This window comes from Apium graveolens, chromosome 1, assembly GCF_009905375.1.
Source record: "Apium graveolens cultivar Ventura chromosome 1, ASM990537v1, whole genome shotgun sequence".
NCBI lineage: Eukaryota > Viridiplantae > Streptophyta > Magnoliopsida > Apiales > Apiaceae > Apium > Apium graveolens.
The window spans coordinates 115,516,955-115,539,173 of record NC_133647.1 but is presented as its reverse complement, the minus strand read 5'-3'; the positions used below and the strand labels follow the sequence as shown (position 1 = coordinate 115,539,173).

The window sequence follows — 22,219 nt, the reverse complement described above, 5'->3', positions numbered from 1 at the left end:
GCTGCTAGGGTTACAATGAATAATCTTCTCTAATAATGATAACACTTATAGTGTAAACCCTGTGTTTGTGTTTATATACTACACAGTTACAAGATAATCGCTAATTGATATGGAATATAATTCTGCTTCCTAAAATACATCAATCAGATATCTTTTCTTCCAAGTATTCCATTCTTTACGGAATTCCTTCTTCATGCATATCTCTTCTTATGTTTATCTTGATCTTCTTTCCTTTAATCAGCTACTGTCCTTATCTAATTGTCCTTCAGCACTTAAGTTCTGATACTTATCTTCTGATGATTATCTCCTGATAACATAAGTACTGATATCCTTAAGTCCTGACTTCCAGTATAAGTACTGATCAACAGTTAAGTACTGATTTATCCTGTTCAAGTAAGATCTGAAAGCTAAACATAAAACATATTAGCCATGACATTATCAAATATATCTAACACATTGTTTGAAAGAACTTTAAAATCTTTAAGAGGATGACCAGTAGAATTCTCTATAATACGACGCATCAAAGAGACGCCAGGATGACCTAATCTTTCATGCCAAAGTGTAAAAGATTTTGGATCTATGAGTTTGGAAGCAATGACATTGTGTGACTCAATAGTTCTAATTTTCATCATATATAATCCTGAGGAAAGTGAGTGGAACTTTTCTAAGATTTTCTTGTTGCTAGGATTAGCGGAAGTAATAAGAAGATATTCTCTATCAGCCTCAGAGGTAGTTTCGATGTGAAATTTGTTGAGTCGGATATCTTTAAAACTAAGAAGATTTCTAGTAGACTTACTATAATATAATGCATTTGAAATGTGTATGTGGGTACCGTTAGGTAGGACGAAACTAGCTTTTCCAAAACCTTCGATTATATTAGATACGCCGGAAATCGTTCCGACTTGAGCTTTGGTTTTGGTTATTTGGGTAAAATACTTTTGGTTCTGTAGAATCGTATGAGTTGTACCACAATCAACAATACATATATCTTCAGAATCCATTATGTATATAATTAAGAAACATAATTTATTTGATAAGAACATAACACACTACATAGTTCAAATAAAATAAAGCACACAATACACACTACTAATCTTCAGCCTCCCATATGGGAGTTTCGTTAGGTTCATTCGGACCATTAATACTTATTCCTCCAGTTGTGATTCTCGGGAAATCATCTATGTTATTGTTGGCGAAATTTGTTTCTACCATTTTCTCTTTTGATTTTTGAGAAGATTGGTATAACTTAACAAGATGATCTGGGGTATGACAATTATGTGTCCAGTGCCCATTCATACCGCACTTATAACAAATATTTTCAGTTTTTTCTCCTCGTGATGCCTTTCTTTTACTCTGTGATTCAGATTGCCACTTCCGGTGACCAGAGTTGTTATATGGATGAAAATGCCCGTGGCTCCGACCTCGTCCACGGTACCGCCCTTGGCTCCGTCCACCTCTATACCCTTTTCCACGTACATTCTGCTGGAATGACATGTTATTTACTTCAGGTAATGGGGCAGATCCTGTTGGACGGGATTGATGATTCTTAATCACCAATTCATGATTCTGTTCAGCAACGAGGAGAGTTGATAGAAGATCCCCGAACTTAGTGAATTTGCGCTCCCTGTACATCTCTGCTAAGTTGATATTGTTGGGGTGAAAAGTTGATAGTGTTTTATCGACTTTTCTTTTTTCCGTAACTTTCTCACCACACATGATAAGCCTAGAATTTATTTTGAACAAAGCAGAGCTATATGCTCGGACACTCTTAAAATCCTGAAGTCTTAAATTAGCCCAATCATTTTCAGCTGCAGGTAGATAAACTAGTTTTTGGTGATCAAACCTATCATTTAGATTTTCCCATAAAATAAAAGGATCCTCGACTTCTAAGTACTCAGATTTTAAATCTTCATGCATGTGGTGTCGGAGAAAAATTATGGAGGTAAAGTTTTCTTCATCCGTGGATTTATTTTCTGCCTTTATTGTATCGCTTAATTTTTTGAACCCAAGTGCAACTTTACATCTTGTACCCATGATAAATAATTATCGCCAGAAATGTCCAAGGAAACGAACGACAAGCTTGTAATATTTGTCATACTAAATCTGAATTAACACGAAAATTATTAAATTTTAATTCATCAATGTAAATATTACATAAAATCCTACTTAATCGGGTGCGTTAACAAGTATGCAATAATCAATGTATATATCATTATTATCATTGATAATATAAACAAATCTATATATAAAATGACAAATGGATTTTCACCCGCCATACGGACGTCTGCGTATGCAGGTTATCTCCGACCAATAATAAATTAAAGTGGACAATCCTACATAAGTTAGTTATGGGCAAAGTTATTATCCGATAATTATGCAATTTATAAATTAAGGTTCCCACTATATTTCGGTATTACCCAAAATTAAATCGTACCGTAAAATAATTCTAATAGGCGGTGCTCCGGCCATATATATTTAAATTATTAGTAGAGGATGTAACCACGTCTACTTCGGTCACATATATATAAATTATATGTAGAGGGTGTAACCACGTCTATTTATATATATGCATATTTAAATTAAAATTATATTTTCTCAGTTTCGGCAGAGTTTCGTGCTAATAACGTGTTGTAAAATACTAGCTATAACAGTATTATATCGAACCTCTGTAAAAGTAAATATAGCAGAAATGGAGAAAGAGAGCAGATTAGAGAGATGAAAGCTGCTTGAGTGTGTTTTCCATCATTCTGAAGAAGGCTATTTATAGCCAAAACAAGTAACATGGAATTTAATGCAATGCAAATATTTCCAAGTCTATACCTAGCCTTCTTATTTAATGTTTGAAAATTACAATCAATTTACAACAATAATAATGTTTTTGTTGCAGATGCTCGGGAAGCGGTGTTAAAGACGTGGATCACGCTTTTAGTATCTGCAGATGCCCAATAAAATCACGTTATAGTAATGCACATATTTAAAACTCAGTTCCTCTGCGCATTTTCAACTTTCAAGTTACATATGCTACACCGTACATCCAATGTATATCTTTTCCTTTGGAAGATGATCTTCCCCAGAATTTGCCATCATCTTCTTCATATCTTTTACGTATCTCAATGCATAGTTCAAAATTACTTGTGAAACCGTTTTCAACAATATTTCTTTGACACTTTTGTTTTCAAGTTTCCCATCCCAACTTTAAACTCAATTACTAACAGATGACCCAACAACTTGAACTTATTTGTTTCTATATCATAATTGTCGAAATAATGATGATTATAATTATCATATCTAAAAACAAGTGTCTTTTCTAATTATAAAAAAATATTTACACCTGTTAGTTTCTCTTAAACATTTTTTATTTGTATTCAAAAAATTCAAAATAATAATAAAATCACCACCTAAATTTTAGTTATACAACTTCGAATCAGTTAAAAAAAATTGTCCAAAAAAATAAAAAACTATTCAGACCAACACCTAACTGAAGTTGATGCACTTGTCTATTTTATAAAACAAACAAGGAAACTTCCGAGTAACTTCACTGCACGTTGAAGCGATCTCCTCTTTCTTGTAGGACTATTATATTTTCACTTAACATTATCTCTGTTTCTCCATATAACACATGTATTTTTGTATCTATATTTCTTGATAAAATTCTACATCTTTCTGGCCATTATATCTGTTTTTTTTTAGATTTTCTTGGTGGGTTTTGCTTTTACTCAACTGGGTTTATCATATTTTTTATTGAGGTAATCATTTCAACCTGGGTTTTGATTCTTGGCTAATAAAGTTTGTATCTTTAATTGATTTTTAGTTTGTTTGCTGAATAAGTGAGAAGGGGTTTAAAATGATTAGTTTTGGTTGTTGTTTAAGTGTTATTGAATTGGTGATTGTTAAATTCTTGATGATCTCTATTTGGGTGTGAATCATTTTTTGAAGTGTTGAGAAATTAAATTAATGCGAGGCTTCTGTAAATTTTAGCTCATTTGTGTTGTGTGAGGGTTTGACTTGAGATCTTTATCTGTGTGTATGGTTTGAGATCATTGAGTTAAGTGGTGGATTACTAGGTGCAGTTTGTTGGATATTTTGTTTCGGTTTAAACTGCCGTGATTGATGAAAGATAGACGATAGAGATTATGGCACCCAGAGAACTGGATGTTGAGAGGGAAGGTGAGGAGTTGGACACATTGAATGGGGAACACATGTTGGGTGTTATGAATGAACCTCATCGTTATCGAACACGTTTTCCAGGTGCAGTTAGGTTAAAGGCGTATATATTTGATGGGTTAGGGAATTACTATAATAAGGAATGGGATCTTCAAGAGGGGAGCGGCAAAGAGTTTTGTTGGTACCATGTAGAACTTCCTAAAGGAAATCAGAAACTATCGCAATCGGCGCAGTATCTGATTGATGCACTTTGTCCTCCGTTAAAGCTTCAAGATATACTTTCACTAGTTAGTACTGGACCCTTTTGTGGTCATGTTGATGGTGCACTGGTATTTAGAGTAAACTCTCCAGGTCCTGCCTCTAGCAAATTTACATTCAGAATTGCAGCAAGGGTTACCGAGAATTCTGTGATCACTGTATCTTTGGGTCGAGTTCCAAGATTGGGGTTTTCACCTGTAGGTCAGTCTCTTCTTTCAGAGATTCCTAGAGTGGAGAGTCCTAGTGGTGAGCATAAGGACAGAGGTGGGACTGTGATTGAGGAGCATGTTCTTGATTTTTTGTTGAGAATGAATCATTCTGAGGAAGCTGATAATCCTGTGCCTAAATCCGTCTCGAACCTTGTGGTTCACATCATTGACACACATGTGGATCACCTTCAAGATGTCGTGACTAAATTTGAGATGGACCTTGATTCAGTGGAGCTTGATTTGGATAGAGGTATGGAGGTCGTAATTTATGCTTTTCTTTCACAAAACTCAGCATGGTATGTTGTTAAGTGGACTAGTTGGATTGTCATTTTAAATTACTGATTATGCGGATTGATGTATTTCCAGTTGAAAGGGAAAGCAGAAGTCAGAATTGTATGTCTAGCATTTTACATATGTTTTTAATGGTTTGAGTTCCATTTATAGTGTTACCCATCAAAATACACTAAATTTTGTGTTCATGTCGAATTTTATTGTGGAGTAAGCGTCTTATATCCAACTTCTCTGGTAGTCGTGGCCCTTGGCTTTATTTGTTGATACTTGTGTTTTATTAATGCATTAGGATAAAAGAAAATGCTAGTTTAATTTTCATCACTCCATTGTAGAAAATGCTTGTCCTTGCTTCTGCAGATTTGAGATATGTGTTTGCTGCAATATTATAAGGGTCGTACAACATATCAGTACATTGTGTTTTGATGCATATTCTCAAATCTCAATATATTTCAGTGTTATCTTTTAACTATACTAAAGATGTGTAATCTCTATGGCATGCTGAGATCGTAAATTTGTTTGTTTGTTAGATTATTTGTTTAGCATAGAGAAATGAGGTACTTATATGCTAAATTTATCGAACTTTTACCCTAGAAGCAGGTTTTCTGTTATTGGGAAAGTGATTGTGAGATAAAAACTATGGTTATAAAATACGTTGTAGTTATCTGTTTATTAATTACTGGTGGCTCTTCTACAAATGAAGTTTGGCTGACAAGAACAGAATTTACCATAAAATAGTTGTCATGCTTGTGTTGCAAGAGGGTAATGTGAAAATGTTTTAGTTAATAATCATGTAAATGATATACAAGTAATTACTCTGTTTTACACAGAAAAGGATGCATCCTTTTTCTCATCGTTTTAAAGTAAAACATAGATTTTTTAATTCTTATTTGACTAATTTGGCTTATATGCCTTACAATTGAGTATCTGTTCTAACAAATCTCGGGGGTGAGCGAGAATCGAATGGTGAGCGGGAATCGAATGGTGAGCGGGAATTTAGACCAGAACCTGGGACGAGAAGAGATAAGCCCTTAACCACTTAAGCTATTTTATCGCGCTCAGATTTAGGTGATCAAATAGCTCAAAGTTAATATAGCAAAAACAACAACTCAAAGTTACTAAAAAAATAGCTCAAAGTTCCTGACTGTAGTTTGAATCTATTCATCATCATGACTCATATGTAGTGTCCTTTTGGAATTTGAAAGGTGTACTTGAATAAGAGTATATTTGATCTTAAATTATAACCAAGGGATTATTCATTATTCCCAAGTATAAAAAATGCCTTTGTTGTTATATTTGAAGACTACGTCTTCAAGGATTTGAACAAATTGATATAAAAGGAGCATGATGCATCTAAGAAATGGAAAGACGGGTTGAGTTCCCTCGTATATTCTATGATGCAATTGCAGTATCTATAATGTACTTTAGAACTATATAAGTAAGTCTACACTACAATGCTGTCACTGCTAGTAAAATTTTCTGTTTTTTTTAAGAAATCAATAACTGATTTCGGAAAATGATCTCATTATCCTTTCATTTGACATAAAGTTGTCTAAAAAGTATTTAGTATGATTAGTTCTGGGGGCAAAGTGTTAAATTATTTTTCTAGAAGTGAACTTGGCATCTCCATGCCATCATGCCGCCATTACTGTATTCCTTCATATTTTCTGAGGATATCTTTGGTTACAGTGTGACCTTTTTGTATTAGTGTAGAGCCTGGACATGTTTCACTTGAGATATTGCCGTCGCCCTGTACTTCGAGCATTCCACTTGCATGCCATATTATAGAATCTAGTTACATATTTACCCAAAAAGAAAGATGATCTAGTTCTTTGAAGATTCACTCGCTTTTTACTTGCCTCTGTGTCATATTAGCTTCTGGGCTTTAACTTCATCTTATCTAGTTTTTGTAAGAGGGTGATTCTATTTGCCCTTTCGCATATATTAGATACCCATACAGAAGCATTACATTACATTTAAATTTGATACAAATTGATACACACACTAGCTCAAATTCGCAGAAGCTTGTGTCATGAAGATATAAATTGGTATTGTTCATTATTACCCTTTTGTTTCGGATGGAATCATATTAATGAAAAATAGATTTCAGTGTCTTGTAATTGACTAATTTCTGATAAGCTGAACCAATTACTGTAGTACTATGCAAAATATGTCTATTGTATTAAGTATGAAAATATTTACATGATTTTGGGTCTAAAATAGAATGCATTATAGGCTGTTTCAGTTATGTCATATCTTATCAATGTGATTGAATCCAGGAACCCGTATCTATGTATTTGCAATAGTTATGTATTTGTAGGCTGATTCAGACCATGATATTGCATATGGTTGCAGGAGGGTTTGCTTTGAAGAAGCAAATGTTAGATGATAGAAGGTTCCCCAAAATGCATCTGGACTTGCAGCGCCTGCTGCAGGTAATATCCCAGGCTCATAACCCAGGCCATTTGGAACTCTAACTGGGAATTACTTTTTGAAGCATTGGTTGAATCTTAACTGACAACAGCATAAAAAATTAGAGCAATTCTGTTAGAGGTCTGTCTTTTAGGCGAATAAATTTGCTTTTAAGGAAATTTTTGCACCAACATATCCCCAAGAGGTTCCCTTTGTGAGAGAAATGTCATTTAGTATTTTTAATCTCAAAGAGATTCATAATTTATCAAACCTCGAAAATCTGGTATTTTCTCAAGGATTACGCTTTGTTAAGCCTTTTCTCCTGACTTTTGAATTAGGACATTTGCAATAAAACAGAATTTACAGGGGTGAGTTTGTGAAAGAATCTACAGATTAGTAGCTTTGCTTGTTAAATGCAGACATATGTGTGGGTTTAATATAGTTGATATCTGATTGCAGGTGCTTGCGCATGGAGAACAAGTATTTCCACGAGTCAAAGAGAAGTGTTCTTTGAAGGTTTGGTTTGCTAGTGAAGACATCAATTCTCTTGAAGAGTTGACTGGGAGATTCAAAAGATTGAAGGAGAATGTTGGATTTATAGCTAATCGGGTCACAGCCGTGCAGGCTGGTCTTGATAGCTGGCAAGCCGAGCAAATCAACAGAAAACTATACTACCTCTCGTTTCTATCAATCATATTCCTTCCTTTATCTCTAATCACAGGAGGTTAATATCTTTCCACAAAATGTAATTATATTTCCATGCATTGCTGTTTTCTAAGACGTGTTTTTTCTTGTTTATTTTGACAGTATTCGGAATGAACGTGGGAGGAGTTCCATGGACAGGACAAAAAGATCCAAAGCTAATGAAAGGGTTTCGAAATGTTATGCTTCTGTGTGTGGCAATGTTGGTGCTAGTACTGCTTTGCTTTCTGTTTTCTGCCCTTTATACACGTTTTGATGCTTGGCGTAGAAGGGGAGACTTGAAAAGAAGTTGGTCTTTTAATCGAAGGTTTAGCAGGAAAAGCGAAAGAGCAGGTTATCTTCGGATTTGAAGAAGGCAAGCCGATGGAGTAACGACACAAGTTTCATGAACTTGTAAGGCTTAGATGTCCTAGTTTTCTCCATTATGAATGTGTCACAGACTCATACAATAAATGTCATCAGTTGTTTATGATTTATATAATCTATTCCTCAAAATTGTGTAATTGTTGAGTTTTCTTGCAAAAGGTAAGGAAAACCATAGTTGAAGTTATTTGGGAATCTGTTTGCTTGGTCGAAATACAGTCTTGTGATGACATTTGTTTTGTTAAACGATCCGAGGAGCTCCACCATATAGTGAGAGCTACCTATTTTTTATCTGATCGTAGTTGGGTTGGGATGCAATGCAAGTGGTTCTCCCTTTTTTTTGTCAAGTCCTTGTTCTTGTTTCTCTTATTCTTCACGATCTGAATGATTAAATTATAAAAATTTAACAAAAAAGGAAACACTCTCTGGTGGTCTATATTCGTTGTGTCTGTTTGACATATATTCGCAGATGTATTTTTGTATTGTAAAAAAAAGTTGCGTTTTTTTGTATTGTAAAAACAAAGTTGCATTTTAGAGAAAATGGTAAATTTGTAAATATCCTAGTTTAAATCGAGACTATAATATAATTTCTTCGTTTTATCTTGGGAAAATTAATATTAATCCAAAACTTTAATTTGATTTTGCAATAATTTATTAGATCGAAAATACCTAAATTTGTCGACAAAGATTTGTTAAAGTGGCGAAACTCTTGTCACGCACTTGTATTTGTACAATTAATTAACTAAAAAAAACCCCTAAATTTTCTTATAGCCGATATTAATTTTAATTTTTTTCCTCTATATTTTTATTTAATAAACTGTATCCGTTATTCCGTATAATGACTCTGTTACTAAGAAAAATTACTGCATTATTTGTTTATGTTTTTAATTAAGTCATAAATTTGAGCACGTAAGTATTCCTGGCAAGTTAGCACGAAGTTTTGAATTAGTAAACACCTTATATTTTTCTTTAATTTAAGTTATAAAATTATTATTAAATTAAATTAGGTATTTTGAAAATGAAAGATATTGAAAAAATAAATAAATATTGGGGAAAAAATGTATAAAAAAAATTCACGGCTACAAAAAGCCAAACTAGTAAACATAAACTAGATATTTTTCAAAATAACTTAAGCTAACAAAGATTTAAACTTGCGTGATTGAAATAACGGTTTTTCAAGTGTGTGCTCAATGGCACATGTTAAGAATCCGTATTTGATGAGTTGTCAAAATTTTATTGGTGGAGATTTTTGTGCATGCACGGGTTCCATTATTATTAATAAGCTCCACATCAATAAAATTTTGACAACTCATCCTTCGGGCATACACTAGAAAATTCGTTGAAATAATTACTTTTGATATTAAAAAGTTTAAATAAATAAAATTAGGAGGAAAATTAGAAAGAAAAGAAAAAGGGTCCGAAAGACCTAGATAATTCTAGAAGGGTTGATCAAGTATGTATATTAATCACAAACGCCGCATCCACTTCATTTTTATCATCATAAACCCTAAACCCTAACTCCACCACATATATAGAAACACACCTGTACACACACAGACACACTTAAATCCCTAGCTTTCGCGTGTAATCGGATCGGGTGAGATGGCTACAAGTATGTTGCTCAGATCTATTCGTCGACGCCAAGTTTCTTCTGCTTTTCAATCTGTAAGATCTTTATATACTTACATATTTAAGTTTGTTTTGTATCTATAAAGGTGTTTGATTTGTTGATTTGTTATTGGGTTTGTGATTATTTGGTCGATTAAGGTGTTTGATTTGTTTGGTTTTGGATATTTGATTTAAATCTTGATCTTTTGTAATTTTTTATGAATTGTTTGTGAATTTGTGTGTATGGTAGTTTTTTGATTGTTGGAGGTTTATAGTTAATTGAGAAAGTTGTGAACTTGGTGATAGTTGTTAATTGATTGTATCTCGAAAAGATGATTGTTCATTTTATATGGCCTTGTGTATTTGTGGTGTTGTAATTAGATTAGGATTATATTTAAGGCTTTGATAGAATGATGGGTTGTTTGATAATCGAATATTATCAATTATGTGTTGTGAGTTTTTCTTTGAGTGTGGTTGTAGCCTGGTATGCTGTTCTTTGAAAAATTTATTCAGCAAGTTGGAATCTTTTTCTTTTTGACATGGTACAGTTAGTAGTGTGTTTTGTGTTGGGCGGAAGATTTTTAGTGTGTGTATTGATTATGCTGCTTTGATAATATAAAGGTGTAGACACATGTCCTGTAGTTGATACTAAACATGTATAATCGTTTCTTGCGTCAGCTGAAAGTGTGTGTGTGATATTTTTTTTGGTTGCAGTTGGCTGAAAATGCCAAGACTTCATGGGCTTCTTCACATATGAGCAATAAATGGGCGAGTCTTGCCAGACCATTCAGGTACCTAAGTTTACCTGAATATAGGTTTTATGTTTTCTTTGTGTTATCTCTTTTAGGATTGTTGATTTATATTTTACTTTTGTAGCACGAAACCTTCTGGTAATGATGTTATTGGAATCGACTTGGGTACAACTAATTCATGTGTTTCCGTCATGGAGGGCAAGGTAAAATGTTGTTTGTTATAAAAATTGTACCTTTGCTGGAAGGTGTATGCGGGCTCACAATGTAACATCTTTTCAGGCTGCAAAAGTTATTGAAAATGCTGAAGGATCTCGTACAACTCCATCAGTTGTAGCCTTTAACAACAAGGGAGAGCTCTTGGTTGGTACACCAGCCAAGCGTCAAGCAGTGACCAACCCCACAAACACAGTTTTCGGGACCAAGCGTTTGATAGGAAGGCGATTTGATGATCAACAAACACAGAAAGAAATGAAGATGGTTCCATATAAGATTGTTAAGGCTCCTAATGGAGATGCCTGGGTTGAGGCCAATGGTCAACAATATTCACCTAGCCAGATTGGTGCTTTTGTGTTGACCAAGATGAAGGAAACTGCAGAGGCATATCTTGGAAAGACTGTACATAGTGCTGTCGTAACCGTTCCAGCTTACTTCAATGACGCACAGAGACAAGCCACAAAGGATGCTGGGCGTATTGCTGGCCTTGATGTCCAGAGAATTATTAATGAACCTACTGCAGCTGCACTTTCTTATGGGATGAACAACAAGGAGGGTTTAATTGCTGTTTTTGACCTTGGTGGTGGTACATTTGATGTTTCTATCTTGGAGATATCAAATGGTGTCTTTGAGGTATGAAACATTTGTCATAAGTATGAAAGTTTTTTTTTAATTCAATATGTTTGCTAAATTATTGTTCATGTAGGTGAAATCAACAAATGGGGACACATTCTTGGGTGGGGAAGACTTTGATAATACTCTATTGGATTTCCTTGTGAGCGAGTTCAAGAGGACCGACAGCATTGACCTTTCAAAAGATAAACTTGCTCTGCAGCGACTCCGTGAAGCAGCTGAGAAAGCTAAGATTGAACTTTCGTCGACCTCGCAGACTGAAATCAATCTTCCCTTCATCACTGCTGACCAGTCTGGTGCAAAGCATTTAAATATTACCCTGACCAGATCTAAATTTGAGGCTTTGGTTAATTCTTTGATTGAAAGGACTAGGGCCCCATGCAAGAACTGTCTAAAAGATGCTGGCATATCAACCAAGGAGGTGGACGAGGTCCTACTTGTGGGAGGGATGACCAGAGTTCCAAAGGTGCAAGAGATAGTTTCTGAAATTTTTGGTAAAAGCCCAAGCAAGGGTGTAAATCCTGATGAGGCAGTTGCTATGGGAGCTGCCATCCAGGGTGGTATACTCCGTGGTGATGTCAAGGAGTTGCTTTTACTAGATGTTACTCCTTTATCACTTGGTATTGAGACACTTGGTGGTATTTTTACGAAATTGATCACGAGGAACACAACTATCCCAACAAAGAAAAGCCAGGTATCCACCCAATTGCTTGCCTTAATTTATTCTGGATAGCTTTTCTCTTCTGTGCATCAGTTTTGGTATCTTAACAATTATGTTGCTAACTTTAAAATCTTGCTTCAGACGTTCTCTACTGCTGCTGACAACCAAACTCAAGTTGGTATTAAGGTGCTACAAGGAGAGCGTGAGATGGCATCAGACAACAAAATGCTGGGAGAGTTTGACCTTGTTGGTATTCCTCCAGCTCCTAGAGGTATGCCACAAATTGAGGTCACATTTGACATTGATGCCAATGGTATTGTTACCGTCTCTGCCAAGGATAAGACCACCGGTAAAGAACAACAGATAACTATTCGGTCATCCGGAGGTCTTTCCGATGATGAGATTGAGAAGATGGTTAGGGAAGCTGAGATGCATGCCCAGAAAGATCAAGAAAGGAAGGCTCTTATTGATGCCAGGAACACAGCTGATACAACTGCCTACAGTGTGGAGAAGAGCCTGAATGAGTACAAAGACAAGATTCCCGCAGAAGTTGCCTCAGAAATTGAGGCTGCAGTTGCTGATTTAAGAAAGGCATCAGGAGGTGACAGTGTTGAGGAGATAAAGTCCAAGATTGATGCTGCAAACAAGGCTGTTTCTAAGATTGGAGAACACATGAGCGGCGGCGGTTCAGCTGGTGGTTCCAGCTCGGGAGGTTCGCAAGGTGGTGATCAACCTCCAGAGGCAGAGTATGAAGAAGTGAAGAAATAGATTGTTGAACACTGGCAAAACTAATTTAGTTTTTTGCTGTTAGCCACTTGTTTAGTGGCAAGGTTTTTAGGAGTTTTTGTATCTAAATCTCGGAATATTATTATTAGTCTCCTCCCTATTTGATAAGGCCAGGTGCTGCTTGGAGAAGTAAACAAACATTGCCACCGATAACTTAATTTTGTTTAAATGTTTGCACATTATATCAAGTATTGGTAGGAGAGGTCTTAGTAAAAGAATTAATCTACTGTTGAGTCTACCAATATTTTGTAATGTGCATCCTGAATGCTAGCATTCCCAGATGTTGGTAATACTGTTGAATCTGGACAAGATATTAAAATAACGTTGTATACGCTATTATTTACTCGGTTGACTTAATTCTAGGGGTTGCCCTGTGTGAAAATATAAAAGGGCATCGAGGGTACTTGTCAGGGGAGAGTATGGACCGGTTTGCTCAGTTTCGGGATAAAACCGGAATTGCAACGGTGTATTTTCGGTTTTTAAAATTAACCGCCGGTTTGTATTCGGATTCGGATTTGTTTTAAAAATTTTAGTTTGATATAATTGGCTCGGTTTTGGTTACAAAATTGACAATTTTTTAATTGAAAAATAATATACAAACAAGATTTTCTTAATTATGGTTTTCTTTTTCAATATGAGTTTTAGTAATGAAACTCTGTTATGATGTTGTAGAGTGCTGTCATGCCTGGGTGCGAGGTCCAATATAAGGTTTGATTTCAAAAGGCCCAGAACGCACTTGTATCTTGGTTAATTGCCATGCCAGGTTGGAAGTGATTCACCTGTTAATTGTTGATGGACAGTCATTGCTAGATACAGGACAGAGAAAGCCAACTAGAACAAACACACAGGACAGAGAAGCCAACTAGAACAAACACACTTCCATCAAGAAATTAACTAGGCCTGCAACTGAAACCACAAGTCTCAACCATCTAAATCGGTTGGGATGTAAAACCGGAACCCAACCATCTAAATCAGTTTGGTTTTATTATTTTTCGGTTTCGGTTTCAGATCAGTTTTCTCCGAATTTTTCCGGTGTCAGTTCGGTTTCGGTTTTAATTTGGTTTTTTGCTTAGCCCTGTTACTTGTTACCAATTCTTGCTTCTCACATTTAGTTGAAGATTTGTTTGGATTAGTTTTGAGTTATTTCAGTTCAGTTTCTCAGTGCTTTGTTCACGGGTGGTTGATATTTTGTAACATCTGTCTATTCCTCAATTCAACACCTTAGACTGTGTGACAGACGACGAGTCATTTTGACGGAGTTGCTGCTTTGAATTCCTGTATACTTATCTTAAATTTAGTGGAGAAGATAATAAGAGTAACAAATTTCCTCAGTGACTGAAATGACATATTAATTCTTTTTCCTTTTTTGGGCCGAGTTAATAGTATATTCCATTTCTTGCTTAAATTTAAGATGCAAAACCAGTTGATGCCGTGGTAGCGCAAGTGTGCAACTACAGGGCACCTGGGACAAAGAAACTAGTCAGTTATGGATATTTAGTCCTTGACAATTTGTGAGGTAAGATTTAACAAGTTTGTATCTTCCCTCGAGTCCATAATTTCTTGCTTGCCATTGCTTTTCTTGTTGAAATCATCATGCACGATTATGACAATTAGGCTACTCCGCTGTATGCTGGTTAAAGAAAGCGCTAGATTTCACTATCCACATGTCCAGCACAAGGGGTACAGAATGTACATAATAACCGAATGCCACGTACCTGGAGGGACATGTTGTTCGGCCACATAGGGTATTTTGAGTAACATCTAGGCAAAAGTATGTTTACACTATGGTTGATCAAACTCAGAAAGCGAGGAATTGGCCCTATCATTTCTAGGACTACAAGATGGCATTTTAATTAATGTTTACTGAATGAGCCTCTCTTTCTGTTTTAATCAAACAGGGGCTACATGATTCTGCATATGCTTGCAGTATATAAATATATGTGCACTGCTACTCTGCATCCTGCTATATATTAAGTGAGTGGTGGTACCTCCCTTGCTTCCTTCACCGGATGTCGAGAGCTCGAACCTTGTCGGAGAGACAAGGTGGGTATGCTACTATGGAAAAAAGATGCTGTAAACATGACACAAATATATGATAATTTATTTTATCTTTTGTAAATTTTTAACTAATGCGCGTAGAAGTAGAATCTTCATTTTCAAGTAAAGGTGGAAGCATGGAACCCTTTCACTATCAAGATTCAAGTAAAATATATGCCATTGTCACATAATTCTATAATCTGATAGGACAAAAATTCGTACCTGCTGGCTGCAAAGAACAAAAGCAGAATGTTGTTCGTGCTCTTATGCAACAATAAAAGCAAGGAAGCATGCGTCATTAAATTAAACAAATGAAATCTAAGCAACTTCAACAAGAAATCCAGGGCAATTTTGAATTCAGCAATCCAATATCATGAAGGTGGTAAATGTATTTGCTGAGAAGTCAAGGCAAAGCAAGACATCTACATGAACTACAATTTAAAAATTTAACAATTGTGAATAATTACTTCTCGAAGCAACTACAGCAAGAACAGTTTACGCAAAGAAGTAACTATAGCAAGAACTTGTGCAAAGCAAAAATAAGATCATGTTCTTACATATTCTGCATCTTTAATCATTCCTTCTTTCCCATATGCATCAACTAATATACTAAAAGTATGCACATCAGGAGAAATGTTACTAATATCCATCTCTCTTAACAATCCATTGATATCCTGCCATCGATTAAAGTCAAACAGGCCTTGGATTAAAGAGCTATAAGTCATAAGATTTGGCAGTATACCTTTCCGAGTCATTTCACGGAGAAGACCCAATGCTTGATCGACTAATCTACATTTACGTAAACAGTCAATGATTGTGTTATAAGTTACTGCATTAGGCTTGCAACCTTTCTTTTCCATATACCTGAACAACTTAACAGCCACAGAAGGATGACCTCTCTTGCAGAGGCCGTCAATAATAGTGGTATAGGTGACAACATTGGGTTGAATGTCATTGAATCTGAGGAGCTTGTTGAATATGTTTTGAGCCTCCACAGGGTTATCCTGGGAAATGAGGCCCCTAATGAGAGTGGTATAAGTAACCACATCAGGAAGAAAACCGCGCTTGATAATTGCAGGCAACAAAGAAAAGGCATAATCCACACGATTCAAATGACAAAAACAATTAATGGCAGTATTAAAGGTAAAAATATCAAGAGGGATGTTTGTAGCGCACATATTCCTAAAAAGAGAGACTGCTACAGAGTGTTGTTTCATTTTAACGAGGGCGGCTAAAAGCTGATTAAAGTGAATAACATTAGGCAGAGGTTTCAAGTGGAGCATTTGATCGAACATAACAAGAGCATCATCGAAACCAAGCTTGGATTTCTCGAGGAGTAAATGTGGAAGTTTGGCAGGGGGTGGATTAAATGAAAAAGGAAAATGGGGTTTGGGTTTAAAGGGAATAGGATTATTGGGATTAGTTGATAAGTGAGAATGTGAAATAAAATTAGCATAAGGAGTGATTGAACAAACGGAAGTAGTGAAAGCCCTCTTTTTCATCATCTTTCCGACACCGATTTTGACGCTTACTGAACTTGCTTCAGCTTTACCCTTCTAATCTCAAGTTGTAATCAATTAAACTGAATACTTAATATTACAAACATAAATCAATAAACAAAAAATATACTCTCTCCCTCAGTCCCCACCAATTATTATCGTTTTTGAGAGAGTATCTGACACATTTTTAATTTATTTTTAATAAAAATAGAATGTTTATACTTTTATTCAGATTTTTTTTTAAAAAAAAACTTATAGAACTATACTTTATATTCATCTTAAAATACGTGTCAGATATTTTTTTAAAAACCCTAAACCATGAACCATAAACCCTAACTAGTTAAATATCATATCAACTACATTTAAACGCTAAATCATTCCATATCATATCAAGTTCATTTAAGCGCTTCAAAACCCAATTTGGGGATTAATGAACCCTAAAACATTAAAAAGTGTAAAATTCTAATCTAACATGAAAATAAAGTATAACCCTAAACCCTAACCGTTCTGTTACATATAAAGTCCTTTTAAACGATTCTAAAACAGAAATAAATTAATAAATGCTAAGTACCTCAGTCCACGTGGAGCTGCAACCTGACCCTCCCAGAAACGAGCATCAAACAAGATAAAAGAGGTGCGAATGGGAGCAAGAGTGGGCAATCTCTCCCACGCCCATAACTGTAACAATAGCAGATAACCAGCTACCTCATCAACGTCCTTCTTGCTTGTCTTGCATAACTCCCTATACAAATATGCAAGAACTGCAGCACCCCAAACATTATCTCCGCATCTGTCTAGATCACGAATGAAATGTAGAAACATGGGATGGAAGAGACCTCCCGAATGATCAGTGAAGAGTGAAAGGAATATGTCCTAAGTCCAATCATGTATTAGGATTTAGGAATAACTTTTGTGTAATCTGTTTTGATTTCATCGATATTAATAAAAGACTTGTTTTGTTTTTATTACGGGCTCTATCTATTTAATTGTTTAAATAAGATATACCATAATTTAGAGTAAAACTTTTTATGGATTATGATGAGATCATAATAGTGAGACCTAAAAAGATGATAACTCTAAACTTAAATAGTTCCTGGTCATAGGATTACTAACTGGTAATTAATAATCCGCAAAGATCGGTACATACTATGCTTGCTTCATTATGAAGGATGTCTGTTCTCATAGACATTTGTGTGGTGACACTATAGCTAGTATGTAGGTGCTTATTATAGAATAAGTTCACTGAACATGACTCGCACAGCTGAACAACTGATGGAGTTCACTCACGTGTCAGCAGTTGTTCACATAGTGATAGTTGTACAAGTATCCTTAGACTTGAGGTCATCATAGTCATCTTGTGTACACTGAACTATGCTTTGGTTTAGTTCTTAGTCTCCAGGGACAATTATTAGGGCTCTTCTGGGTATAGAAATTTGTACACGAAGATAGTGTATGATCAATAAAGGATCTACCCCTTCCAGTGAAGGAAGCGAATGTTCAAGGCTGATCCACTTATGCTAGTTCAGGAATCTCTGGCCAGAGTAAATGAAATTAGAAAGGAGTTTCTAATTTGCATAGAACTACGCATAGTAAATGGTAAGCAAAGTGATTGAATTAGATAGGCTTGACACGAGATCCATGCCTTGTATTTAATCGGGACATTGTAGGGTAGAAGGAGTTTATTGTACGGTAACTATTCACTGAATAGGTTCTTGGTATTCTAAGCAGTGAATTCATATTATCCGGATAGTCGCGATATGCTGAGAAGTATCCCTCACGATGTAGAATAAATGCGATTAATTAATTAATCATATCTAATAAATTAGAGAATTTATATAAATAATGATAAAATAGTTTTATTATTATTTATTTCTACTACCGACTTAATATTGAACCTACAGGGTCACACTATAAAAAGAGAATGATTTAATGGTGGAGGAATTAATTAATAATGGCTAATAATTATTTATTTGTGAAATAAATAATTAATTAGCAAATTTAATAATTGATTAAATGAGATTTAATTGATTATAAATTAATTAAGAAAAGTTCTTAATATTATTAATTAAAGGATTTAATTTTTGGAAATCAAATCAAGAGAGAGAATTATTTCTAAAGTGTTTAGAAAAAGGATTAATGATTAAAAAGTATTTTAATTATTAATAAGAATAATAAATGGGATAATAATAATAATATTTATGGGAAAATTTCAGCTGGAAATTTTGCCTATAAATACACTATTATAGACCCTAATTTTATTCCAACCTCGAAAGCCGGTAGTAGAAATAAATAATAATAAAACTATTTTATCATTATTTATATAAATTCTCTAATTTATTAAATATGATTAATTAATTAATCACATTTATTCTACATCGTGAGGGATACTTCTCAGCATATCGCGACTATCCGGATAATATGAACCTACAGGGTCACACCATAAAAAGAGAATAATTTAATGGTGGAGGAATTAATTAATAATGGATAATAATTATTTATTTATGAAATAAATAATTAATTGGCAAATTTAATAATTGATTAAATGAGATTTAATTGATTATAAATTAATTAAGAAAAGTTCTTAATATTATTAATTAAAGGATTTAATTTTTGAAAATTAAATCAAGAGAGAGAATTATTTCTAAAGTGTTTAGAAAAAGGATTAATGATTAAAAGGTGTTTTAATTATTAATAAGAATAATAAATGGGATAATAATAATATTTATGGGAAAATTTCAGCTGGAAATTTTGCCTATAAATACACTATTATAGACCCTAATTTTATTCCAACCTCGAAACCCGAAAACCCAAAAAGTTTGGAAAACCCAATTCTCTCCACCTCCTTCCTCCTCCTTAACATCGTTTTCTTGGTGGATATCGGTGGAGTGCTTCACACTTGAGGATCAACTGCTAAGGATCTCTGATCGTTGTCTCCGAATTATTTTAAAAGGTTAGATTCGATCCCTCGAATTTTTATTCACGATTTATATGTTTTTATTTGGATTTTGTATGTGTAAAAGTGTTTTGCCATGCCCCCGCTGCGTTAAAAAATCTAACATTGGCATCAGAGCAGAGGTTGTATGCTGTTATGGATAAAAAACCAAGGTTATTATTTGCTGTATTTATTACTAAGATTCGGGAGCTCAAGGCCTTTAATGGCTGCTCTCGTGTATCGTAGCTTAATTCTGCATTTACGAGATGCCTACGTATCTCTGTGAATTAGAGAATCAAGCCAAAAAACGTAGTTCTGATTGGTGGGGGTGAGACCCCTTATATAGATGTTGGGAGTCCTTGAATTGGACTTGGTATAGGAGACTTGGTGGGCAAGTCTCATAATTAGAATGGACTTTGGAGTCCTAGATAGTAGGAAACTGATTCCTTATCCTTTTAGGTCCCCTTGAGGCTAATCTCCAAGGATTTATATCCTTATCGGGACTCTTTTCAACATCTGATTTGTCCCTTATTAATTAATTACGAAATTAATTAATAATCAGGGCTTTTGGGCCTTTTTTATTCCATCAGGCCTGATCTGGTCCATCAGGCTTAACCTTTCTGGTCTGAGTATCATATATCTTTTTATTGGGCCTAGCAGCCTACAGCTTGTACAATTAATGCAGTATTTAATTATACAAGCATAATTTATTTATCCCTATCATTTGCCCCCAACTTTTGGGAAACATTGATTAGGTTTCGCAGAAGTTAAGTCTATTCGTTCCCTTACAGGGTTTCGTTTTTCCGTAAAGTGTGGAGCGACCTACACATTTACAACGATTTTTCCTTTATTTCTGGATTTTTCCCTAATTTTCTGAGATTTTTTCTTAATTTCTGGATTTTTCCCTAATTTTCTGGAATTTTCTGGGATTTTTCCTTATTTTCTGGAATTTTCCCTAATTTTTTTGGGATTTTTCCTTATTTTCTGGAATTTTCCCTAATTTTTCTGGGATTTTTCCTTATTTTCTGGAATTTTTTGGGATTTTTCCTTATTTTCTGGAATTTTCCCTAATTTTTCTGGGATTTTTCCTTATTTTCTGGAATTTTCCCTATTTTCTGGATTCTTCAAATTTCCAGCCCTTTTTTCGACCAGGATCCTAGTCGAAATTTCGACCTGGATCCTAGTCGAAAATAGGGGCCAGCCTTGCCATCCTAGTCGAAGGAATTCGACTAGGATCCACGACCTGGAATTCGACCAGGATCCTAGTCGAAATTTCGACCTGGATCTAGGACCTGGAATTCGACCAGGATCATAGTCGAAATTTCGACCTGGATCTAGGACCTGGAATTCGACCAGGATCCTAGTCGAAAATTCGACCTGGATCTAGGTCAAAAATTCCACCCCTTTTTTTTTTTTTTTTTTTTTAGCTTCTTGTCATGAGCCTATCGACTAGGATTTCGACTAGGATTCTAGTCGATATTTCGACCTGAATCCTGTTCGAAAATTCTTTGATTTTCTTGCTTCCTGGTCGAAGGATTTCGACTAGGATCCACGACCTGGAATTCGACCAGGATCCTAGTCGAACTTTGACCCGGGTTTTTAATCCCCATTTTTTGAAAGATGCTTGGTTTATTCGACCTCATTCCTGGTCGAAGCTTCGACCTCAATTCAGTCCCGTTATTCCAGCTATTTTTGGGTGTCTGCTCGAAAGATTTCGGGCAGGATTCACGACCTGGAATTCGACCTGGATTCTGGTCTTTTTTACCCGTTATTTTCGGGTGTCTGCTCGAAAGATTTCGGGCAGGATTCACGACCTGGATTTCGACCTGGTTCCTGGTCTTTTTTACCCGTTATTTTCGGGTGTCTGCTCGAAAGATTTCGGGCAGGATTCACGACCTGGATTTCGACCTGGTTCCTGGTCTTTCACTAGCCTTCTTTATTTAGCTTTAATTTAGGGTATTGTATTTTCCAAATCCTAATTGGATTTGGGCCTGGCCTTTTTGTTGGGCCTTTTACATTTTACTGAGCTTCTATTATTGGGCTTTTCAAATCTCATTGGGCCTCTTTTATTGGGCTTTATCAAATATTGTTGGGCCTCTCTTTATTGGGCTTTGTCAAATATTACTGGGCCTTCTCATTGGGCTTTATCAAATATTGCTGGGCTTAACACACCCTGTTTAGAATGCCCTAGAATTCCTAGGTATATTCTGGAATATTCTTTTTTCTGGGCCTCTTCTTATGGGCCTTTGTTCTTAATGGGCTTTTCGTCCCTTCAACTTCTTTTTCCTCCTATATAAAGGAATGAGGAAAGGCTATTACTCCTCACTTTCTCATTTCTTTGTTTTCTTCTTTATCCTCCTGCTAAGATTCTCAGAGCAATAACAGCAAGTCGGAGCTCAAAGCCTTTTTCAGGAGTGCTTCTTCAGGTAAGATTCCTCCCTTTGCTTTTCGTGTCTATTTTTCCATTGTGTGCCATTTTAAGATAGCCTATTTACGTGCCTCATACTTTTTTCAGATGGCTGACAAAAGAATGACTCGTTTGGCCAAGATGAACGTGGCTAGAAAGTCCAACGATTTTCCTATTCGATCGAGGTATACTTCCTTAATCGACATGATCAACACTCGAGGGGACGAGTATCCGTCTGATGCGTATCTGGACGCGCACGATCATATCAGTGCTTTACGGGATCCCAAGGAGCTGG

The 22,219-nt window shown here is 35.4% G+C and overlaps 3 protein-coding genes across 8 annotated transcripts; 2 read left to right on the top strand and 1 right to left on the bottom strand.

Annotated features, from left to right (window-relative positions):
* Positions 1 to 3,507: 3,507 nt before the first annotated feature.
* Positions 3,508 to 8,714, top strand: LOC141666119 (uncharacterized). Its single transcript, XM_074472120.1, has 4 exons — positions 3,508 to 4,881; positions 7,275 to 7,354; positions 7,791 to 8,055; positions 8,139 to 8,714. Exons 1-4 carry the CDS (start codon positions 4,134 to 4,136, stop codon positions 8,381 to 8,383), a joined length of 1,338 nt encoding a protein of 445 aa, XP_074328221.1. The 5' UTR covers positions 3,508 to 4,133; the 3' UTR covers positions 8,384 to 8,714.
* A 1,159-nt stretch (positions 8,715 to 9,873) lies between these two features.
* On the top strand, positions 9,874 to 13,231 carry LOC141666114 (heat shock 70 kDa protein, mitochondrial). The gene is made up of 6 exons (XM_074472113.1): positions 9,874 to 10,061; positions 10,719 to 10,795; positions 10,881 to 10,959; positions 11,036 to 11,602; positions 11,676 to 12,296; positions 12,405 to 13,231. Exons 1-6 carry the CDS (start codon positions 9,999 to 10,001, stop codon positions 13,029 to 13,031), a joined length of 2,034 nt encoding a protein of 677 aa, XP_074328214.1. The 5' UTR covers positions 9,874 to 9,998; the 3' UTR covers positions 13,032 to 13,231.
* Positions 13,232 to 14,393: 1,162 nt separating this feature from the next.
* LOC141666101 (pentatricopeptide repeat-containing protein At5g25630-like) lies at positions 14,394 to 16,652 on the bottom strand. 6 transcript variants are annotated; one of them, XR_012552177.1, is made up of 3 exons: positions 15,829 to 16,652; positions 15,644 to 15,760; positions 14,394 to 15,120 (listed from the first exon to the last, which is right to left on the bottom strand). XR_012552177.1 is itself a non-coding variant. In XM_074472103.1 (2 exons), exons 1-2 carry the CDS (start codon positions 16,589 to 16,591, stop codon positions 15,020 to 15,022), a joined length of 864 nt encoding a protein of 287 aa, XP_074328204.1. In that variant the 5' UTR covers positions 16,592 to 16,652; the 3' UTR covers positions 14,397 to 15,019. The 6 variants fall into 6 exon arrangements, 4 of the variants coding, with proteins under 4 accessions (XP_074328204.1, XP_074328195.1, XP_074328202.1 ...); XR_012552176.1 differs by lacking the exon at positions 14,394 to 15,120 and adding an exon at positions 15,456 to 15,517; XM_074472103.1 differs by lacking the exon at positions 15,644 to 15,760 and having other exon boundaries at positions 14,397 to 15,120.
* Between the last annotated feature and the right edge of the window lie 5,567 nt (positions 16,653 to 22,219).

Bases quoted from the DNA above. Each gene is read 5' to 3' on its own strand.
- LOC141666119 (XM_074472120.1), top strand. From the start codon at position 4,134: ATGGCACCCAGAGAACTGGATGTTGAGAGGGAAGGTGAGGAGTTGGAC. The intron at 7,355-7,790 runs GTAATATCCCAG...ATCTGATTGCAG, and splicing joins ACTTGCAGCGCCTGCTGCAG to GTGCTTGCGCATGGAGAACA. The intron at 8,056-8,138 runs GTTAATATCTTT...TTATTTTGACAG, and splicing joins TTTATCTCTAATCACAGGAG to TATTCGGAATGAACGTGGGA.
- LOC141666101 (XM_074472094.1), bottom strand. From the start codon at position 16,591: ATGATGAAAAAGAGGGCTTTCACTACTTCCGTTTGTTCAATCACTCCT. The intron at 15,121-15,643 runs GTAAGAACATGA...TCATGTTTACAG, and splicing joins TGATTAAAGATGCAGAATAT to CATCTTTTTTCCATAGTAGC.
- LOC141666114 (XM_074472113.1), top strand. From the start codon at position 9,999: ATGGCTACAAGTATGTTGCTCAGATCTATTCGTCGACGCCAAGTTTCT. The intron at 10,960-11,035 runs GTAAAATGTTGT...ACATCTTTTCAG, and splicing joins TTTCCGTCATGGAGGGCAAG to GCTGCAAAAGTTATTGAAAA. The intron at 12,297-12,404 runs GTATCCACCCAA...ATCTTGCTTCAG, and splicing joins TCCCAACAAAGAAAAGCCAG to ACGTTCTCTACTGCTGCTGA.